General features: G+C 50.6%; 4 protein-coding genes across 4 annotated transcripts; 1 reads left to right on the forward strand and 3 right to left on the reverse strand.

Moving 5' to 3' along the window:
- Positions 1 to 604: 604 nt before the first annotated feature.
- C8Q71DRAFT_888903 (uncharacterized protein) lies at positions 605 to 3,308 on the forward strand (the record flags this gene model as incomplete). Its single annotated transcript, XM_047928623.1, has 17 exons — positions 605 to 678; positions 738 to 816; positions 879 to 892; positions 949 to 985; positions 1,040 to 1,101; positions 1,387 to 1,412; positions 1,465 to 1,508; positions 1,558 to 1,654; positions 1,716 to 1,734; positions 1,795 to 1,834; positions 1,898 to 2,001; positions 2,059 to 2,118; positions 2,172 to 2,199; positions 2,256 to 2,325; positions 2,382 to 2,406; positions 2,454 to 2,597; positions 2,665 to 3,308. The coding sequence occupies 17 exons, from the start codon at positions 605 to 607 to the stop codon at positions 2,852 to 2,854; spliced, it is 1,113 nt and encodes a 370-aa protein (XP_047772868.1). The 3' UTR covers positions 2,855 to 3,308.
- Positions 2,850 to 6,037, reverse strand: C8Q71DRAFT_888905 (E1-like protein-activating; the record flags this gene model as incomplete). The annotated part of the gene is made up of 10 exons (XM_047928624.1): positions 2,850 to 3,265; positions 3,321 to 3,489; positions 3,545 to 3,660; positions 3,725 to 4,039; positions 4,088 to 4,246; positions 4,302 to 4,446; positions 4,504 to 4,940; positions 4,998 to 5,183; positions 5,639 to 5,747; positions 5,814 to 6,037. 10 exons carry the CDS (start codon positions 6,035 to 6,037, stop codon positions 3,101 to 3,103), a joined length of 2,025 nt encoding a protein of 674 aa, XP_047772869.1. The 3' UTR covers positions 2,850 to 3,100.
- A 241-nt stretch (positions 6,038 to 6,278) lies between these two features.
- C8Q71DRAFT_790960 (uncharacterized protein) lies at positions 6,279 to 7,694 on the reverse strand. Its single transcript, XM_047925327.1, has 4 exons — positions 7,563 to 7,694; positions 7,025 to 7,509; positions 6,693 to 6,970; positions 6,279 to 6,623 (listed from the first exon to the last, which is right to left on the reverse strand). Exons 2-4 carry the CDS (start codon positions 7,498 to 7,500, stop codon positions 6,409 to 6,411), a joined length of 969 nt encoding a protein of 322 aa, XP_047772870.1. The 5' UTR covers positions 7,501 to 7,509; positions 7,563 to 7,694; the 3' UTR covers positions 6,279 to 6,408.
- A 7,789-nt stretch (positions 7,695 to 15,483) lies between these two features.
- C8Q71DRAFT_863324 (uncharacterized protein) lies at positions 15,484 to 16,071 on the reverse strand (the record flags this gene model as incomplete). The annotated part of the gene is made up of 4 exons (XM_047928148.1): positions 15,484 to 15,657; positions 15,714 to 15,829; positions 15,882 to 15,929; positions 15,981 to 16,071. The coding sequence occupies 4 exons, from the start codon at positions 16,069 to 16,071 to the stop codon at positions 15,484 to 15,486; spliced, it is 429 nt and encodes a 142-aa protein (XP_047772871.1).
- Between the last annotated feature and the right edge of the window lie 64 nt (positions 16,072 to 16,135).

A 16,135-nucleotide genomic window follows, 5' to 3' on the forward strand; every position in this document is an offset into this window, starting at 1 on the left:
CTGCGCTGGAATGCCGGAAGGTAAGCCGCGTCAAATCACATATGCATGCTCAATGTCGAACCCACATAGCAGGCAACAGGCATATGTGATTGATCGGTCATCGATCAAGCTCAGTGTATGAATGCATTACTCGGTTCGCGCAACGTCAACTCCCATCGAGCAACGGTACAGCACCAGTGTCAAACCTAGCGCTGCCGTCCTTCGAGGCTCATGGGCTTTGCGTGCTGCTAATGGTAATTACGGTTGGTGTTTACGTTCACCAGATGCCCTACAAAAGAGTCATAGACGAGCCCTCTGAGGACACATTCAATACGTGACCTGATACCCATGCAGAAGAGATGAGAGCTCTGCCGCAACCCATCTAGTAAGCGCAGTGCCACTGTCGTCTCGAAGTGATTGATCTGCCACTCTAGCCACCCGTATCTGCAGAGCTGCTCGACTGTTGAAGAGCTGTGTTTCATACGTCTGGCTGTTCTTGCGTTCTGTCCGAAGATAAGCAACGCGCCACGCAACAGTCGTGACAAGCTGATAATCTGAAGTGTGTCGATATATACGTATGCATGCCTACTACGCCTCGTCTCCTCTTCTTCCTCTCATTCTCACTATGGGCGGAAATCATGGATCCCCCGATACTTCCGCCATAGGAGGGGTGTTCGTCGAGATCATCTTCTCTATGATGTACGTTTAGCCTGACTTTGCTTCACGGGCTCTCCACCGCTTGCTGACTTGGTGGCAAGCGTATACGGGTTCACGCTCGCTCAGACATTGTATTATTTATGGAACTACCCAGGCGACAGCATTGGGCTCAAGATTATGGTGTGTGCGACTCTGGGAAAGGCACACGGTCGCTACGGCTGACGGGGTACCATTGAGGACAGGTTATTGTACTATGGTCAGTGGTCATCCAATTGCCGTCCCCATGGATTAATCATCATAACGCACATATAGGGCCTTGGATACGATCAGAGCAATGCTCGTGACCAACGTCAGTAGCGTAGCCAGGCTCTGTCAGAATGGTCTGACCTGTGGAACACTGTAGGACGAATGGTGGCACTTGGTTCGGAATCATGCCAACGCAACCGCTCTTGAGGAGTTACAAGGGTAAGGACTTGTGTTGTGCTTAATGATTGAACACGGAAGCTCAACTTGTCTGCTATCATCGTTCAGAAAAATCACAGTGCGTCACTTGTGTCATTATGCGCATTGCTCCGGAGCTCTTGCTACACGTTTGACAGATAGCGCATTGCATCGTTTCGGTGAGTAGATATATCACCAGCTAGCGAGACAGATGTGACATGAAACCCTCAGACCATTGTGATTCTGCTTGTACAATGGCCAGTCGCTGAGATGCTCACTCGAGGCTCTCTTCACTCACGTCCCCATCAGCTTCTTCATTCACAACATCTGGAAGCGTAAGTCAGCCCCGAAGCGGTGTATGATGACGCTCACAAAACAGGTTTGCAGTCATGGCACAGAAGAGCGGTCAACTTGTGCTGACATCCATTGCCGTATGAAATTCACCTGTCACTAGTGACACATGCTGATTCACGATCATAGGTCACTTTCACGGTGCTCTCTGCAGGTAAACGTTTTTTCGTCTGCTCGCAGGAGTCTACTAACAACATCTCTGCGTACTATATAGCGGCAGGCTTCGGTTTGTGGATCGTCATGTTTCGGAATGAATGGGGAATACTGATTGCTTTTTGTATGCTTAGTCTTCGCCTATGAATCTACGTAAGCGGCTATCAGAGAACATCACTTTGCGTATGGTACTGAACTTAATAAAACCTGCAGTATCAACATAAGTATATCTATACGCCTCTCCGCTGTGATAGTATGCATCTGCCAGTACTGACTGCGAAAATGGCTGCATTGCTGACGACTATGCTTGTGACAGCCATCGGGCAGCGTTCAAGCTATCGCCGCACTCCTTACTGATCTCTATATCACCGTTTCACTATGTCTCATTTTGCAGGGCGCAAAGTCCCACACCGCCGACGGGTATGCTCTTGCTGCTCCATCCCCACATCACGATGAGCTGAAATGACCATTTGATAGTGCCCATACCGTGCTTTCCAGATTAATCATCTACACAGTCAATCGCGGACTGCTCGTTGTGTGCGTTGTTCCCCGGAGGTCATACGGATCGCGCTAATCCAGTATCATTGTAGTGTCGTCCAATTTGTACAATTCATCACGGTGAGTGGGACCTCAACGATATATGGACCAGCGTTCACAAACCTTGGTCTGACCAGTATATTCCACAATGGCACGACATCCATATGATCGTGGATATGTTTCACCTGCATGAGCCGTCATGTACCGGTAAGTACAGTCATTGACTCTGAAGCGGACTACATAACAGTGAATCATGGCGCCAGTGTATGTCAATGCACTTCTTGCTGTGTATGTCAATCCGCTCTGCACGGAGCGAAGCGCTGACATTCGGCTAGACTCAACGTCCGCCAACACCTGAGGGAGAAGCACCGGGCGATCTCATGGCTCTGGGAGAAACCTCCTGGCATCAGCATCAGCGAAGACCTGATCCACGGCGAGCGCGATACTGCGCACACAGACGTGACTTCCCCGTCGTCTAGGTACGCCTGCAGCTGCGTCGAGATTCACGGATCCTGACGCGTTCCTTCCCGGGCCTTGATTGACAAGCTTCTTCTCACTACTTGGGAGGAAACGCAGGCACACTTTGGTGGCGCTCGATATCCTGGTAACAAGGGAGGTGATCGTCGATGGCCAATTGAGCACCTTCGATAGCGACGCCATGACCGCTTTCGAAGGTCCACGCTTCTTTGGAAGTCTGTCGGGGGACAAGCCTCTCAGTCGGAGCAGGACTGTATAGTTAGACACGGCAGCGCGCGTTCTTGTTGTACGGACTTGCAGAAGCATCGATGCCGACTGCTCATTCTTGTGTCACATGGTATATATCCCGTTGCATCTATTCGCATCTATATTCCACGACAAGGACGCAAAGCAATCGATACAGGGTATAGCAAGCATACATGTAGGCCAACGTTACACTGCGACGGGTATGAGTACAACAATACATTCCTTCATTCATCTCTTCGTAATCACGTCATTGGATCCGTCAGAAGTCATCTTCGCCCTCGTCATCGTTCCACCCGACGGCCTCCAGCGCCGCCTCTCCTTCGTCGTACAGCTTGTCGAGCCCTGTCAACTCCTCGAGGAATTTCTGCTCGTTGAATGCCTTGAGGAGCATCTCGAATCCCTGCGTCTCGTATGCCTTGATGACCTATACTCAGAACGTAAGCACAAAGCCGGCAGCACGCACCGCCATTATGACCCACCGTCTCGCTGCACCCGGTGCACCTGTCGTAGGCAGCGCCAGTTATGGGCATGTTCCGGAACTGCGCGAGGAAGCCGCGCAGCTGGTGCGGGACAATGCCCAGCACGCCTTCGGAGCCCTGCGGAGGCTCGCTCCCTTGAGTCTGCGGCGGCGGGGCGGGCGCGTTGATGCTGGACGCCGATGTATAAGATAAGATTAGACCACGGTCAGAGGAAGCGGACGTACCCGTCGGGGTGCTGCAGGAGGGAGACGAGCAGCTCGACGGCGGTGGATGCGGCGATCGAAGCGAGGCCCGGTCGAGTGACGGTGCACATCTGGTCGAGGGTCCGATCCGTCAAGGACTGCATATACCCACGTCAATGAATCGTTGTCGACCGATACAACATGTCAAGAGAAAGTACGCACATCCGCAGGCGCAACGATGTCGTTGCAGTAGTAGCAGCCAAGTCGATCACCCTTCGCGAGCGACGCGCGCACACCGTGGCGCATGACGAGGAATGTGTCGAACCCGAGCGCGGCGTTCATGACGACCTTGCCCTTGGCTGCGCCCATCACGGTCGGGAGCCACCGGCTCTCGCGCGAGTCCATGAGGAGGAAGACGACGTCGTGCTCGTCCATGAGCTTCTCGAGCGCCGCCACGTCCTTCTTCGCCTGCTCGACGGACGCGGGCGGGATGGGATGGCCCGGCATGGGGATGCTCAGGTTGTGGCCGGAGGAGTTCTGTTGAGGGGGTCAGTGGTGAACGCAACGCGGGGATAAGCAACTCACAACGCCAGGGAAGATCTTCTTCAGCCGCTCAGCAGCGCATGCCGCCTTGGGCTTCCCGCCGTTCAGGCAGTCATCGAACTCGAACAGCGGTTGGCGGACAGGGTTCGAGAACGACACGCGGGCAGAGTCAACAAAGGTGATCTTGCGAACGCCCCATCCCTGTTGCACAAAAGCGGTGTCAGCACGTGTCCAAGGGATTACTAGGTGGACAGACCATCAGCGTGCGCGCCACATAGCACCCGAGCGTGCCCGCTCCCAGGAGGAGACACCGCGTGTTCGCAACCTTCTCAAGGTCGAGCGCAGGCAGGATGCGCCATCGCATCAGCTTCAGGTTGAGATCCACAGCCTGGTCCGCCAACCTGTCGCGCGACGCGCATGAGCGAACATCCCAGTTCATGCCTAGACTGCCGGCTTACCTCGTCGGATCCATCATGGGCGCCAAGTCCGCCACACGCGGACCAAGTTTGCCCTGCACGTTCTTCTCCCAGCCCACCGCGGTCGGCTTCTCCGTCTGCACCGCGACTTCGCCCGCACCCTGGGACACAACGCCAAAGCGGCTTTTGAACGGCGCGCCATTCGGGCGCTCAGAGTCGCGCCAGCATAGAATACGGTACGATGGCGCGGGGTGCAAGGTATGGAGGTAGGTCAGGAGGTTGCGCAGGGGCCAGCCGGGGTTGGAGGGCGTCGCGGAGGGGTCGAGGAAGGCAATGGTGCGCTGCTCGGGAGCGACGTTGGCGAAGAATTGTGTGTATTCTTCGACGGGTGCGATCTCGGGCTCGTCACTGCCAGTCTTTGGTCGGACGAGGAAGAAGGCGCGGGGAGATGCTAGTTGCGTTGCCTCGATTGCGGAGAGCTACGACCGGGCCGTCAAAAGGGACATGAAGAAGGGGCGAAGGAACGAGGAACGCACGAAGGAATCGTTGAACTCGTCTGAGGCGGCCCTCCAGTCTCCCTGGATCTCCCATGCAGGCTTGGCCACGAAAGCAGGGAAGGCGAACCAGTAGTAGTACTTATATTTCTTGAGATCCGCGAAGGTGATAAGCAAGAAGCGGTTGAGCTGTGCCGTCGAATGGTCGACGGTGATACTCTTCCATATCTAGTGACGACGTGAGCTTGCGATGGACAACTCAACTACGGAATCAAAGAATGTGAATTGATCATGTATCAATTCAATACACGGGAAGTGTCAAAGTAACGAGCAACATTTGTGCTCGGACTGTTAGGCGGTGAAGGTCGCACCTCGAGGTCATGTGGCATACAGTAGACGGTAGAGATCACAGGTCTCAGCAGTCTAGCCATACTCACATGGACCCCCGTCCTCTTCCTCCTCCACGTCAATATATCGCGTAACCAACAGCATTTCACTGATTATTCCGCCTCCAATTCGTAGGACCTTTCAGGTCGCTCGGCATGACAAGAAGACTTCGATTTAGGACTGGACTTCGTACGGAGTCCCGCTTCTCATGTGCTCATGTTTCGTGCCAGCGGCATACAGACACTGGTGGTGTCTGCCGGTACTGGAGAAAAGACATAACGCGAACAGATACACACCTCGTCGGTGACCTGGGCGAAGAGCGCGGTCTTGTCTGCTGCCTTGAACTCCTCGATGGTGTTGTAATTCTTGAATACACCGGTAACCTGTGCCGAGTGCGCAGGTGCCCTATGAACAACGCGGGTCGCGCGTCCGTTCTAGCGATAACCTTCAACCCATAACGGCGCCACTCACCTGTCTGTCTTCGAGAACGACTCGCCACCAACAGACAGATTACATCCGAGCGCTATCTCGGCGCCAGACTCGCGATCCTTCACGGATCGCCCGGTAGCATAGGAGCCATGAATTGTCACAGAGTCGTCAGAGAGCCGGAGGACATCGATCTTGAAGTCTGTGAGCGCGTGCCAGAATGCGGGCTGAACGAGAGACGAGAAGGGTGTGAACTGGACTATTGGCATGGAATTTGCCCAGGTAGTTCAGTTACTATTAGAGCTGAGTATTCAACGACGCGAATCGAGGCGTAGAGATGTGGGAGGAGATGGCAGCGGTGGAGGAGGAAGAGGAGGACGGATGAAGGAGCCTCAGCCGCGGTTGCCCACGCGTCGGGCCATGCGCACGTGATAGAGCTGAGAGTCAGAGACAGTGAACGATGAAATATTGAACGTTTGAACACCCGCACTCAATTGGGTGGGAGCGGGCGTACTGGTACAGCAATCATACACATTTGCAATCTGCAGCATGATTCAATCATTGTGTACTAAGCGTCTGCTACTTGGATGTGAAAGCCGAAGGCAGTGATTCCTAATAGCTTGCTACACTGGTACATTCTTTACTGGTTTACACGCTCCACTTCGTCTAAAATCCTGAGTCTCCTTTCGAGATGATCTTCATGCTTCTGACAGGCCTGCTGTATCAGCGCAAGCCCGTCCTCCCTGCTGTACCCCTGGGCCTTGAATGCCCGTCCGTATGTGTCCCAGTAGTCCTGCGCCGACGCGTCCTTGTCGTAATGTATAAACATTGACGCACTTCGGATTTCTAGTCGAGCTTTAGTTGAGTGAGGAGCGATCTTCAATGTGAGCAGTTGTCGTCCATTCAGCAGAAATATACACTAACCTGACACGAAAACCCATGCGTCGCCGAAAACAGCAAGCAGCTCTCCACATTCCAAATCCGAACGAGGCCATTCATGCGGAGTCTTGTAATCACTGTACTCGAGTTCTGAGGTAACACATGGACCGCCGATATGCCGACACGCCTCTGAAAAGTCCACGAGACAAGGCGTGCCATCCGACCTGCGGATTATGTCTCGAGTCTTGTAGTCTTCTCTGCCCCCTTTGACGAGCTGAATGCGTTCTGAATGTAATTCCAGGTACGCTTCGATTACTGCCTTTCTGTTGGCATCATCATCAGAATCATCCTAGCGATTGCAGACAGCGAGCCAATACCTGAATGATTCCTTTTGCTCATGCAGACTGCCCGACACTGCCTCCCCACAAAATTCCAGCACCATACATGTGACGGTCTGTTCGTCCACCACTCCTCGAAACAGTCCAAAGTAGTTCGGCATGATGTTGCCACGAAGCGGCTCCGTGTAAGGGGCCTCGTAGATTTCAGCCTCGTGTTGTAAGTTTTCCTCTCCCTGAATGGTCGCCATAGCCATCTTGCAGACCACTATCCCGCCGTTCGTCTCCGCCGACTTCAATCTGTGCAGATACAGCATGACGTCTGTCTCGCATGAGGTATGGATATGTCGAGGGTACGAATTGTCGGTGGTGTCGATCAAGTCGTGAAGCATAGGATTTTGGACGTCCTGCGAGTCATCACAGCCCACAGGCTGAACGTCGAGACGGGACATGCAATGGGCATTGAGCGCATTTCTGAAGTAACTGTCTAGGATACCCTCTTTCGATTCCGGGTCCATGGAAAGCTACTGGTATTACTATTAGGACGAGACGAGAACGGCGTGGGGGTAATCCTACTGGCCTATATACTCCCGAGAGGTGTTTCACATGTAGCTAGGCAATTTAAGACGAGGACCAGAGCGTAGAACCCTTCAATAGCTGTGAGGAGATGGCAGCGGTGAAGGTGGAAAGGTATCAAGGCCCGTATGGGACAAAATTCGAACTACTGAGGCCATCCGGGGCATATCTTGTCGGATCATATCAGAACTCAAAAGATCTTACCGGATCCTACCGGATCTCTGGAGCTCACTCCGGTTTGCTCAGGAAATCACGGAAACCGGACAGATAAGATAGGATTGTCCAGGAGCTTGCCTGATCCGGTACGATCTGGTACGATCTGGTACGATCCTGTAGGAACACTTCGAATCCTGTACCGTCTGGTACTGTCCTGTCCCGGTATGTCCTGTCCCTTACTGTCCCCTCATGTTAATTCCTGTCCTGTCTGTTCATTTATGGTGAAATCCCAGATGTGAATACTGGACAAAAATGCTCCACAGCTCTTCAATGGCTCACAGGCACATCCCAGATCTTACAGGATTCTACAGGATTCTACAGGATTCTACAGGATTCTACAGGATTCTACAGGATCTCTCCAGATCCTGTGGCTGCTGGTACATCCTGTCCTGTCCTGTCCTGTCCTGTCCTGTCCTGTCCTGTCCTGTCCTGTCCTGTCCTGTCCTGTCCTGTCCTGTCCTGTCCTGTCCTGTCCTGTCCTGTCCTGTCCTGTCCTGTCCTGTACCTTCCTGTCCTGTACCTTCCTGTCCTGTACCTTCCTGTCTTGTCCTGTCCTGTATCATTGCTGTTTGCAAATGTTGTGTTGTGGCACCAAAAATAGAAATCATTGCACATTGCACACTAGTGATCACTTGCAGAGAATCACTCAAATCTTATCCTATTGCTTCAATTTATACACCTTTTGATTTGCCTTGTTGAGCTCTAGTGCATGGTGCTTACAGCATAACTAGGGAGTATAATCCAGTTGTGTGAACTACAGTGGCCTCCAGACTGATGGGTTGAGGACTAGCATAGGCTTCTGATAATTCATTAGGCTATTGACCATGCTCATGAAGTTGCTCAGGTTGCATACAGATATATAATTGATGATATTTGATATCCTGAAATGATCATGTCTTTCTGAAAATGATCATAGCACATACCCATGGTACATCAGTGATTCTGAAGGCATTGCATCAGCTGGTGGATTGAGTATCTTGGGAATCAATCATCAAATTGACATGGGTGTAAGTGAGTAGAACAGCACATTTGATAAAGTAGATGAGATTGGCATGTTCAAGCCTACTCATAGGCAAGGGTTAGGTCTGAGTATTATTAGTGTGATTGAATTTAGACAACTGCTGGCACATCATGTTACTAAGTGATGCTACATGTTGACATTTGTGGCATCTCATTCAACTAGAATAAGCAAATAAACCATCATTCACTAGTATCAGGATTATACTACTGATTGACATGAGAAAAATAGCACTAACAGAATATATTAACATTCACAGCAATGAAGGCAACATTGTTTTCAACATGGAGTTCAAGATGGACAGTATGGAGAACAGTAGTGAGGCAATTGAAGGTCTCATTTAAATGTGTACATGATCATTAGACCCACACACTGGACTATGGTCATTTCTGTTTTGATTCAACTTCAAGGCACAACAAAGGAGTAATATCACAAGGAAGCTTGTTCAATAAGACAAATTTGTCACTGTTCTTTACATGTATAAGTTTGGGGGAAAATAGTTTGACAAACTCCTTTGTAGTGATTAATGTTCCTGTGCCTTGCCAATGTCCACTTCAACAGAATGAGTACAAGATGCTCTGCTCCATATCTAGCTGCTAGCAACCCCCAGCATGGTAAGATCTGGAGCAATAGAGCTGAAGGTATCATATTTTGTATCAAAGAACAATGTACTATTATACTACCTATAATATATGTTCAGAGCAGTGAGCCACTGTGAGTGGATCAAACAGTAAAACAGAATCAATGATAAGTATAGTCAGCCTGGTGTCATGGTATGACACGGAGGCCCCGTATTTTTGCCTTGTTTTATCCTATTTTGCTCATTTTCTATGGACTTGTACGATACGCTGTACGATAGACTTCGCCTGGAACGGCCTTCTGACTAGTCACGTGACACATCACGTGCTAGGGTTCGTCTTGTGACTTTCTCATCATATGGCCTTGCTTCAGAAAGTCCGATCCACGGGGACATGTGTTCCCGGAACGCGTAACGCGGAACGCGGAACGTCACGCGCTGTGACATTCAGTGACGTTCCTAGGGAGCGCAACCGCCGCTTTGCCGACTCCTATTTCACTCAGAGCCCCATTGAGAATAATGTTGTCAACATATAAAATTACTAGTATCTACCTTTCAGCTTTGAGATGCGGCTAGCGGAGCGTGTTGTATCATCTGTGAATCGTGATTGTTGAGGGTGACGGATTTAATGTTACCGGAATAGGCAACTATTGCTCGGCCACATCTTGCCTCAGGCCTCAGCCTCGCCGCTGGTTTGTAGTAGCCAGTACTGCACTGTATTTCATGCTATATCGAGCATGCAGACAATGTTAAAATGCTGTCAATATATTGGAGTGTAGGCTTCAATAATCCTGGCCTTAGCGTACTAGTATGTCGGAATCAGTTTCAATTTGTAGTCCCACGAAATTTCTGTATGCATTCCTCTAAGTGCTCTGTGTGACAGAGCCGAAGTTGTGAAATCGCTGCGGAAATATCCAGTGGACACAGCTACGACCGTGGTCGTTTTTTCAATGATCAATAGGTGGTAAGAACTTCACAGAGTGATTAGTTAAGATTTGACATACTGTCAGTAGTGGCCTCAACTACGCTTTGAGCTCTCGTCACGATGTGACGCGTTCCCCAAGGCCGTTCCGCAAGAGTGTTCCCGGAACGCGTTCCGGGAACGTACCTCCCAGTCGATCGGACGTTCTCCCTTGCTTATGTAACTTATCATGTGCCCTGCGGCAGCGCCTAGCCACCTGACTCGTTCTGACTCGTTCTGACTCATACGTACACATGACCTCAGTTCTCGGGTCCAGCGTAGATAGACCTGCCCTAAACCTAGCCAGTATATATAGGGCCCTGTACGCTGCCTAGCACTCCAGCTCATCCTCTTGGAGTTGCTAGGTAAGCACTTCACATTGTACTAAGTAGAGTGCAATGTAACTAACTTGGAGTTGCTAGTCATTGCGTCTTACGCTGTCTAGACTGTTGTTGACCTCGGTCCAACACCTTGAGGTCAAGTATTTCTGTTTCAAGTTCTGTTTCTAGTCGCATCAGACCTAGCTCTGCGACATTGGGGAACGCATCACATCGTGACAAGAGCTCAAAGCGTAGTTGAAGGCCACTACTGACAGTATGTCAAATCTTAACTAATCACTCTGTAAAGTTCTTACCACCTATTGATCATTGAAAAAACGACCACGGTCGTAGCTGTGTCCACTGGATATTTCTGCAGCAATTTCACAACTTCGGCTCTGTCACACAGAGCACTTAGAGGAATGCATACAGAATTCCGTGAAACTGATTCCGACATAGTACGCTAAGGCCAGGATTATTGAAGCCTACACTCCAATATATTGACAGCATTTTAACATTGTCTGCATGCTCGATATAGCATGAGATACAGTGCAGCACTGGCTACTACGAACCAGCGGCGAGGCTGAGGCCTGAGGCCTGAGGCAAGATGTGGCCGAGCAATAGTTGCCTATTCCGGTAACATCGTTAAATCCGTCACGGTCACCCTCAACAATCACAGATGATACAACACGCTCCGCTAGCCACATCTCAAAGCTGAAAGGTAGATACTAGTAACTTTATATGTTGACAACATTATTCTCAATGGGGCTCTGAGTGAAATAGGAGTCAGCAAAGCGGCAGTTGCGCTCCCTAGGAACATCACTGAACGTCACAGTGCGTGACATTCCGCGTTCCGGGAATGCATGTCCCCGTGGATCGGACTTTCTGTGTGGCCTTGCTTATGTAACTTATCATAGACCTAGCTCCGCGACACCTGGGTTTGTCTTCTCATTGGGGTGGGCTGGGAAACACACAACTTGAAGGTTACATGCATGTGCACACAGTAAATAAAGGTAGTATTGTTGATGGGCAAGGTACATAAAGGACAGTGTACTGAGATTCTGACTGTCTGAAGTAATGTAAGCCTGGTGTTGTATAATGATTGCGGTATAATGGGAATCCGGTTACAAGCAAGCAAAGTGAACACACAATACTAACCATCTGGGAAAGCAATAAGTTCACTGGTCAATCAGACTAGTGTCAATACAATACAAGACTAGTCACAAGGACTAGTGACAAAATCAATACAAAGACTGGTTAAAACAACTAGTTGATACTCTCATATTCACCTATATTGCTAAAGGTCAGCAATATAGTACCGACTGATGTGCAAAGAACCACACTAACAGAGATGTACTAGCACTTGCAGCAATGAAGATGACACTGTCTTTGACTCAAAGGTTGAGATGGGTAGCATGGAGGGCACTGGAGTAGTGAATTGAGGGCTCATTCATTGATTCTTGGAGTCTATGCAATGAACTATGGCAACCATTTTGAGTGATTTCAATTAAGAGAACAACAAAGGAGTAAGATCAAAAGGATTCAGGACAAACAAGAGACCAGGCTCAATAAGACAAAGAAAGGTCATTGTTCTTTGCATGTTCAGCTTTGGGAAACAATGGTCTGACTGATCAATATAACTCTGCTTATCTCTCTAAAGCCTACATGAGGCTCTGACTGTCTGATTAAACAGTCAATCTGAGATACTAACCAAGAGAATTAGTACACAAAAAGTCAAGTCATACTATCCAGCTGGGTTAGCAATAGGTCACTAGTTAATAATACTAGTGTCAATACAAGAGAACTAGCATACAAGTCATAGCGGAGACTAGTTAAGACAACTAGTCAATACTCTCCTAGTCATACACATTACTGAAGGCCAGTAAAATATTATACATATATGTAAGCCTTGTCATTAACTACAAGGACAATAGGAAATAGTTTGTCCTTGATCAGGACCAACTAATCTCTAGGTGATTAGTAACCCCTGTCACATATCCAACCAATTACCACCTGTCAGTAACTACATAGCCCTGAGCTAACTACATAAGGACAATAGGGAAGGTTTGTCCTTGTTTAGGACCAACTAAAGTCTGGGTGTTGGTAACACTTTGTTACATATACAATCAACTACCGTCTGGTATAGATAGCCATATTCAGGCTGTACAAGCATTATCCATTGTCTTGAACCTTAGCATGTACTTTGATTCATGATGATGGGAAATGACTATGACAGCAGTAGATTGTACTACATAAACTGTACATATACAGTATATATACTATATACATACAGGTTTTGTGAATTTGTATGTTACTTATATATAGCTGGAGCATCATCAGGCTGCAGCAGGTAAGGGCACTTACGAAACATACCGTGGCAGTCCAGCCTTGCCCCCGTTGAACTCAAGTTGGTGAGTCGTTTTCTTGAGGCCTCACGACGTTCATAATCGCGACGGGTTCGGGCCCCGCAGTCTGGGCGGCCGTTTCAAGCTGGTGTGTACGTACCCAGGCTTGCCAGTATTCACGCATCATGACGGCGTAAGTATTCACGCACGTCGCAGCATGACAGTGTGAGTTTGCAGGTCCTCAGGGAACGTTGGCGTGAGCCCGTTGCTTGTGTAGCGCATCGCCGGAGACTCGCCCGTCTTCGCATCGAGCGTAGGCGTGGGTACGGCGATCTTCCTTTGGCGCGTCGGCTGTGGCGAGGCAGCTGCGAAGTGCAGGGAGGGGTTGCATCTCTTTGCAGACCTTGAGATGTACATCGCGGAGAGGTTGACGTGTCGGAAGACATGGGAGGAGGAACGTTGCACGTTGAAGGTCGGCGCGAGACGACTTCGAGTCGGAGTGCAGATCGCGGGCGGTGTTGTTAGTGGGTGCGCAACTGGCGCGCGAAGGGAGGGGTGACGATGGTGGGAGCAGCAGGCTGGCGGCGGCATGCGGTTGGTGGCGGCGGTACGTCAGTGGATCCCTCGCATGCTAACGGGCCCGAGTTGCGCATGCCTGAGGTGGCGGACGAGGCACGGAGGGTACTAGGGTTGATGAGTGAGCCAGAACGGACGGGGAGCGACCACGCACCTTGTTTGCGGCACTACTGGCCGTGCTGCGCCTCGCTAACCTCCCACCGCTCCAGCGATGCACTTGGCGCATCGCTGGAGTTTGCCAGTCGACCACCGTCGGAGGCGCGATGTTTGAACGCGCGGCCGGCCGACCGCGCGGACGCGTTTGCGCGTCGTCTGTGCCACGTCACGAGCCCGTCGCTTGTCGACGCACTCGCAGGGTGTATCAAGGAGCGGTGTGAGTGGCCACAGGTGCGAGGGAGGCGGTGTCAGGAAGGAGAGAGACGGGATTTACAGGTCGCGCATGCGGCGACGCCCGGCCTGTTCCTTGCTGGCGGGTGTGCGTGTGACGGCGGCCTCGGGATGCTGTCGACGTCGCGGGTGGGTGCTAGTAGAGCGAGAAGGAGTGGTGGGCGAGACTGAGACAGCCTAGACAACCTCGATGCGCTTGGGCGCTCACGCGACAGTGGGATTCACACGGGCCTCCGGATACTCAGGCTCGCACCTATGGCATTACGTAGTACTGTGGCCCACTTGGACAAAATCATTTATTGGACAATATCACTAGGTCATAGTGAACGATTGACCTACTGATCATAACGGTACATGAACGGGACCGAGCGGGACGGGACGGAAGGGGAGCATACAAGAGAGGACGTGGCAGGCAGGATATGACAGGATCCTACACATTATGACAGGATGGGACGAGAACTCACAGGCACATACATTATCGGACAGTATCAGACAGGACGTGATGGGTCAGGCTCATTCAGGAACTAACAGGATCGTACAGGATAGTATGGAAAGCGGCAAGTAACGATAGGATCGCTCAAGATCGGTCGGAATCTGGCAAGATCCTGACCGATCTTGAGCGATCCCGTACTAGCCCGTACTGTCCTGTACGGTCCTTCCGGATCTGGGCTGGACGCATAGGTACGTTACTAGGCCCCTCGATTTTTGTCCGATAAAGCCCTTCATAGAAAGGAGTCTCAGCCGTGTTGCCCACGCGAGCATCGGGCCAATACATGCTTACGCACGTGATAGAACTCGCTGAGAGTCTGAGTCTGAGTCCGACTCAGAGAACAGTGAACGTTTGGACGACGAACGTTAACCCGTTGAACGTTGAACAATCGGTATGAAGCAATTGGGCTCCCGCACTTGAGTGGTAAGTAGGAGCTGGCGTACTGGTACTCCGTCACTCGGACCCCCGAACTTGCGACAGTTCGCACCAAGGCTACGGTCAGAGGCGGCTCGTGTCTAATGCCTTGAGGCTACTCAGGCTAGTGTCCCACTCGGATATCGTTTGCGTCAGTATTGAATATTGAATGCTTCCCATGCCCCTCGAAGCGCATACGCGATCTCTGATTCTCAGGGCACTCAGGCTGGCCGAGTCATGCGAAGCAACAGTCATATTGATACAGCGTGCGTACCAAACGCGATCCACCCTGGTTCGTTCTACTAAATCTCACTGATGCGTAATGCGTGTACGGCGCACACGGATCGCGGTCTCATCTGCGGGGACAATCAGATGTAAGCATATGTCTGCAAGCTTGATGTCGAGCCGCACTTCACTCATCATTCCCCGGATTTCCTAGAGCCTGCATGTGCTTGGATTCATCATTAGTTGCAACATCGGCGTATACATGGATGAGACAAGCCAACCCAAAGATATAGTGGGCCTACGCTGCGTTAAGAGCGCGATACGAGACCTGATTGCTGCAAGAAACAAATGAGTAAGACGGTTCGACTTCCTCTGGAGCGCCATGTCGATCTTCGGTATTCAATGTGTCGGCAAAAGATTGACCAGCATGATATCGGGTACGTTATTGATGATCTGGTCCATGATGTCTTGCTTGCTGACGGGTTGCTGGCGCGTGTAGACGGTGGCCGGCGTGTCGAGAGTGTCCCCTTGCTTGTTCAGAATTTGATTGTTGTCCATCAAGACATAGAAGGACTACAAACATACGCCCGTCAGAATGTGAGCCCTCAAGTTCATCGTTAGATACGTACAATGTCGATCAGAGGAGCTCCGCCGGCTTGACCGTTCACAACGTCATTGTAGTCTTCAACAAGCAAATTAAGCTGGCTCGTCAAAAACGGCTTGATGTTCTTCACGATGGACGCAACTAGCGGAATTTGTTCAGAACAATACTCCCGAAACACTGAATCATGACTCACTCCAGTTATCGTAAACATTTGGGATGTTGATTTGATCCCTGTTCGGTGCTAGCACAAGGTCAGCACAGACCACAGCTTGTAGCGAGGATCAAACCACACCATCGACCGTCGTGGAAGCCAAGTAGGTAGCATACCAGTTTGCCCAAGCCGTGCGCACGCAGGTATTTGCCTTCAGAAACTGGAAAAACATGGAACCATCGTGAGCCACGAAGAGCTCACTACAGACATCGAATCCAGAGACAGACCTCTTGGCG

The sequence above is a fragment of the Rhodofomes roseus genome, assembly GCF_022264815.1.
Source record: "Rhodofomes roseus strain CIRM-BRFM 1785 chromosome Unknown C8Q71scaffold_39, whole genome shotgun sequence".
Classification (NCBI taxonomy): Eukaryota; Fungi; Basidiomycota; class Agaricomycetes; order Polyporales; family Fomitopsidaceae; genus Rhodofomes; species Rhodofomes roseus.

Coding starts and splice junctions, on each gene's coding strand:
- C8Q71DRAFT_790960 (XM_047925327.1), bottom strand. CDS start 7,500: ATGGACCCGGAATCGAAAGAGGGTATCCTAGACAGTTACTTCAGAAAT. Junction 6,971..7,024: donor GAGCAAAAGGAATCATTCAG/GTATTGGCTCGC, acceptor TGATGCCAACAG/AAAGGCAGTAATCGAAGCGT. Junction 6,624..6,692: donor CGCATGGGTTTTCGTGTCAG/GTTAGTGTATAT, acceptor ACTCAACTAAAG/CTCGACTAGAAATCCGAAGT.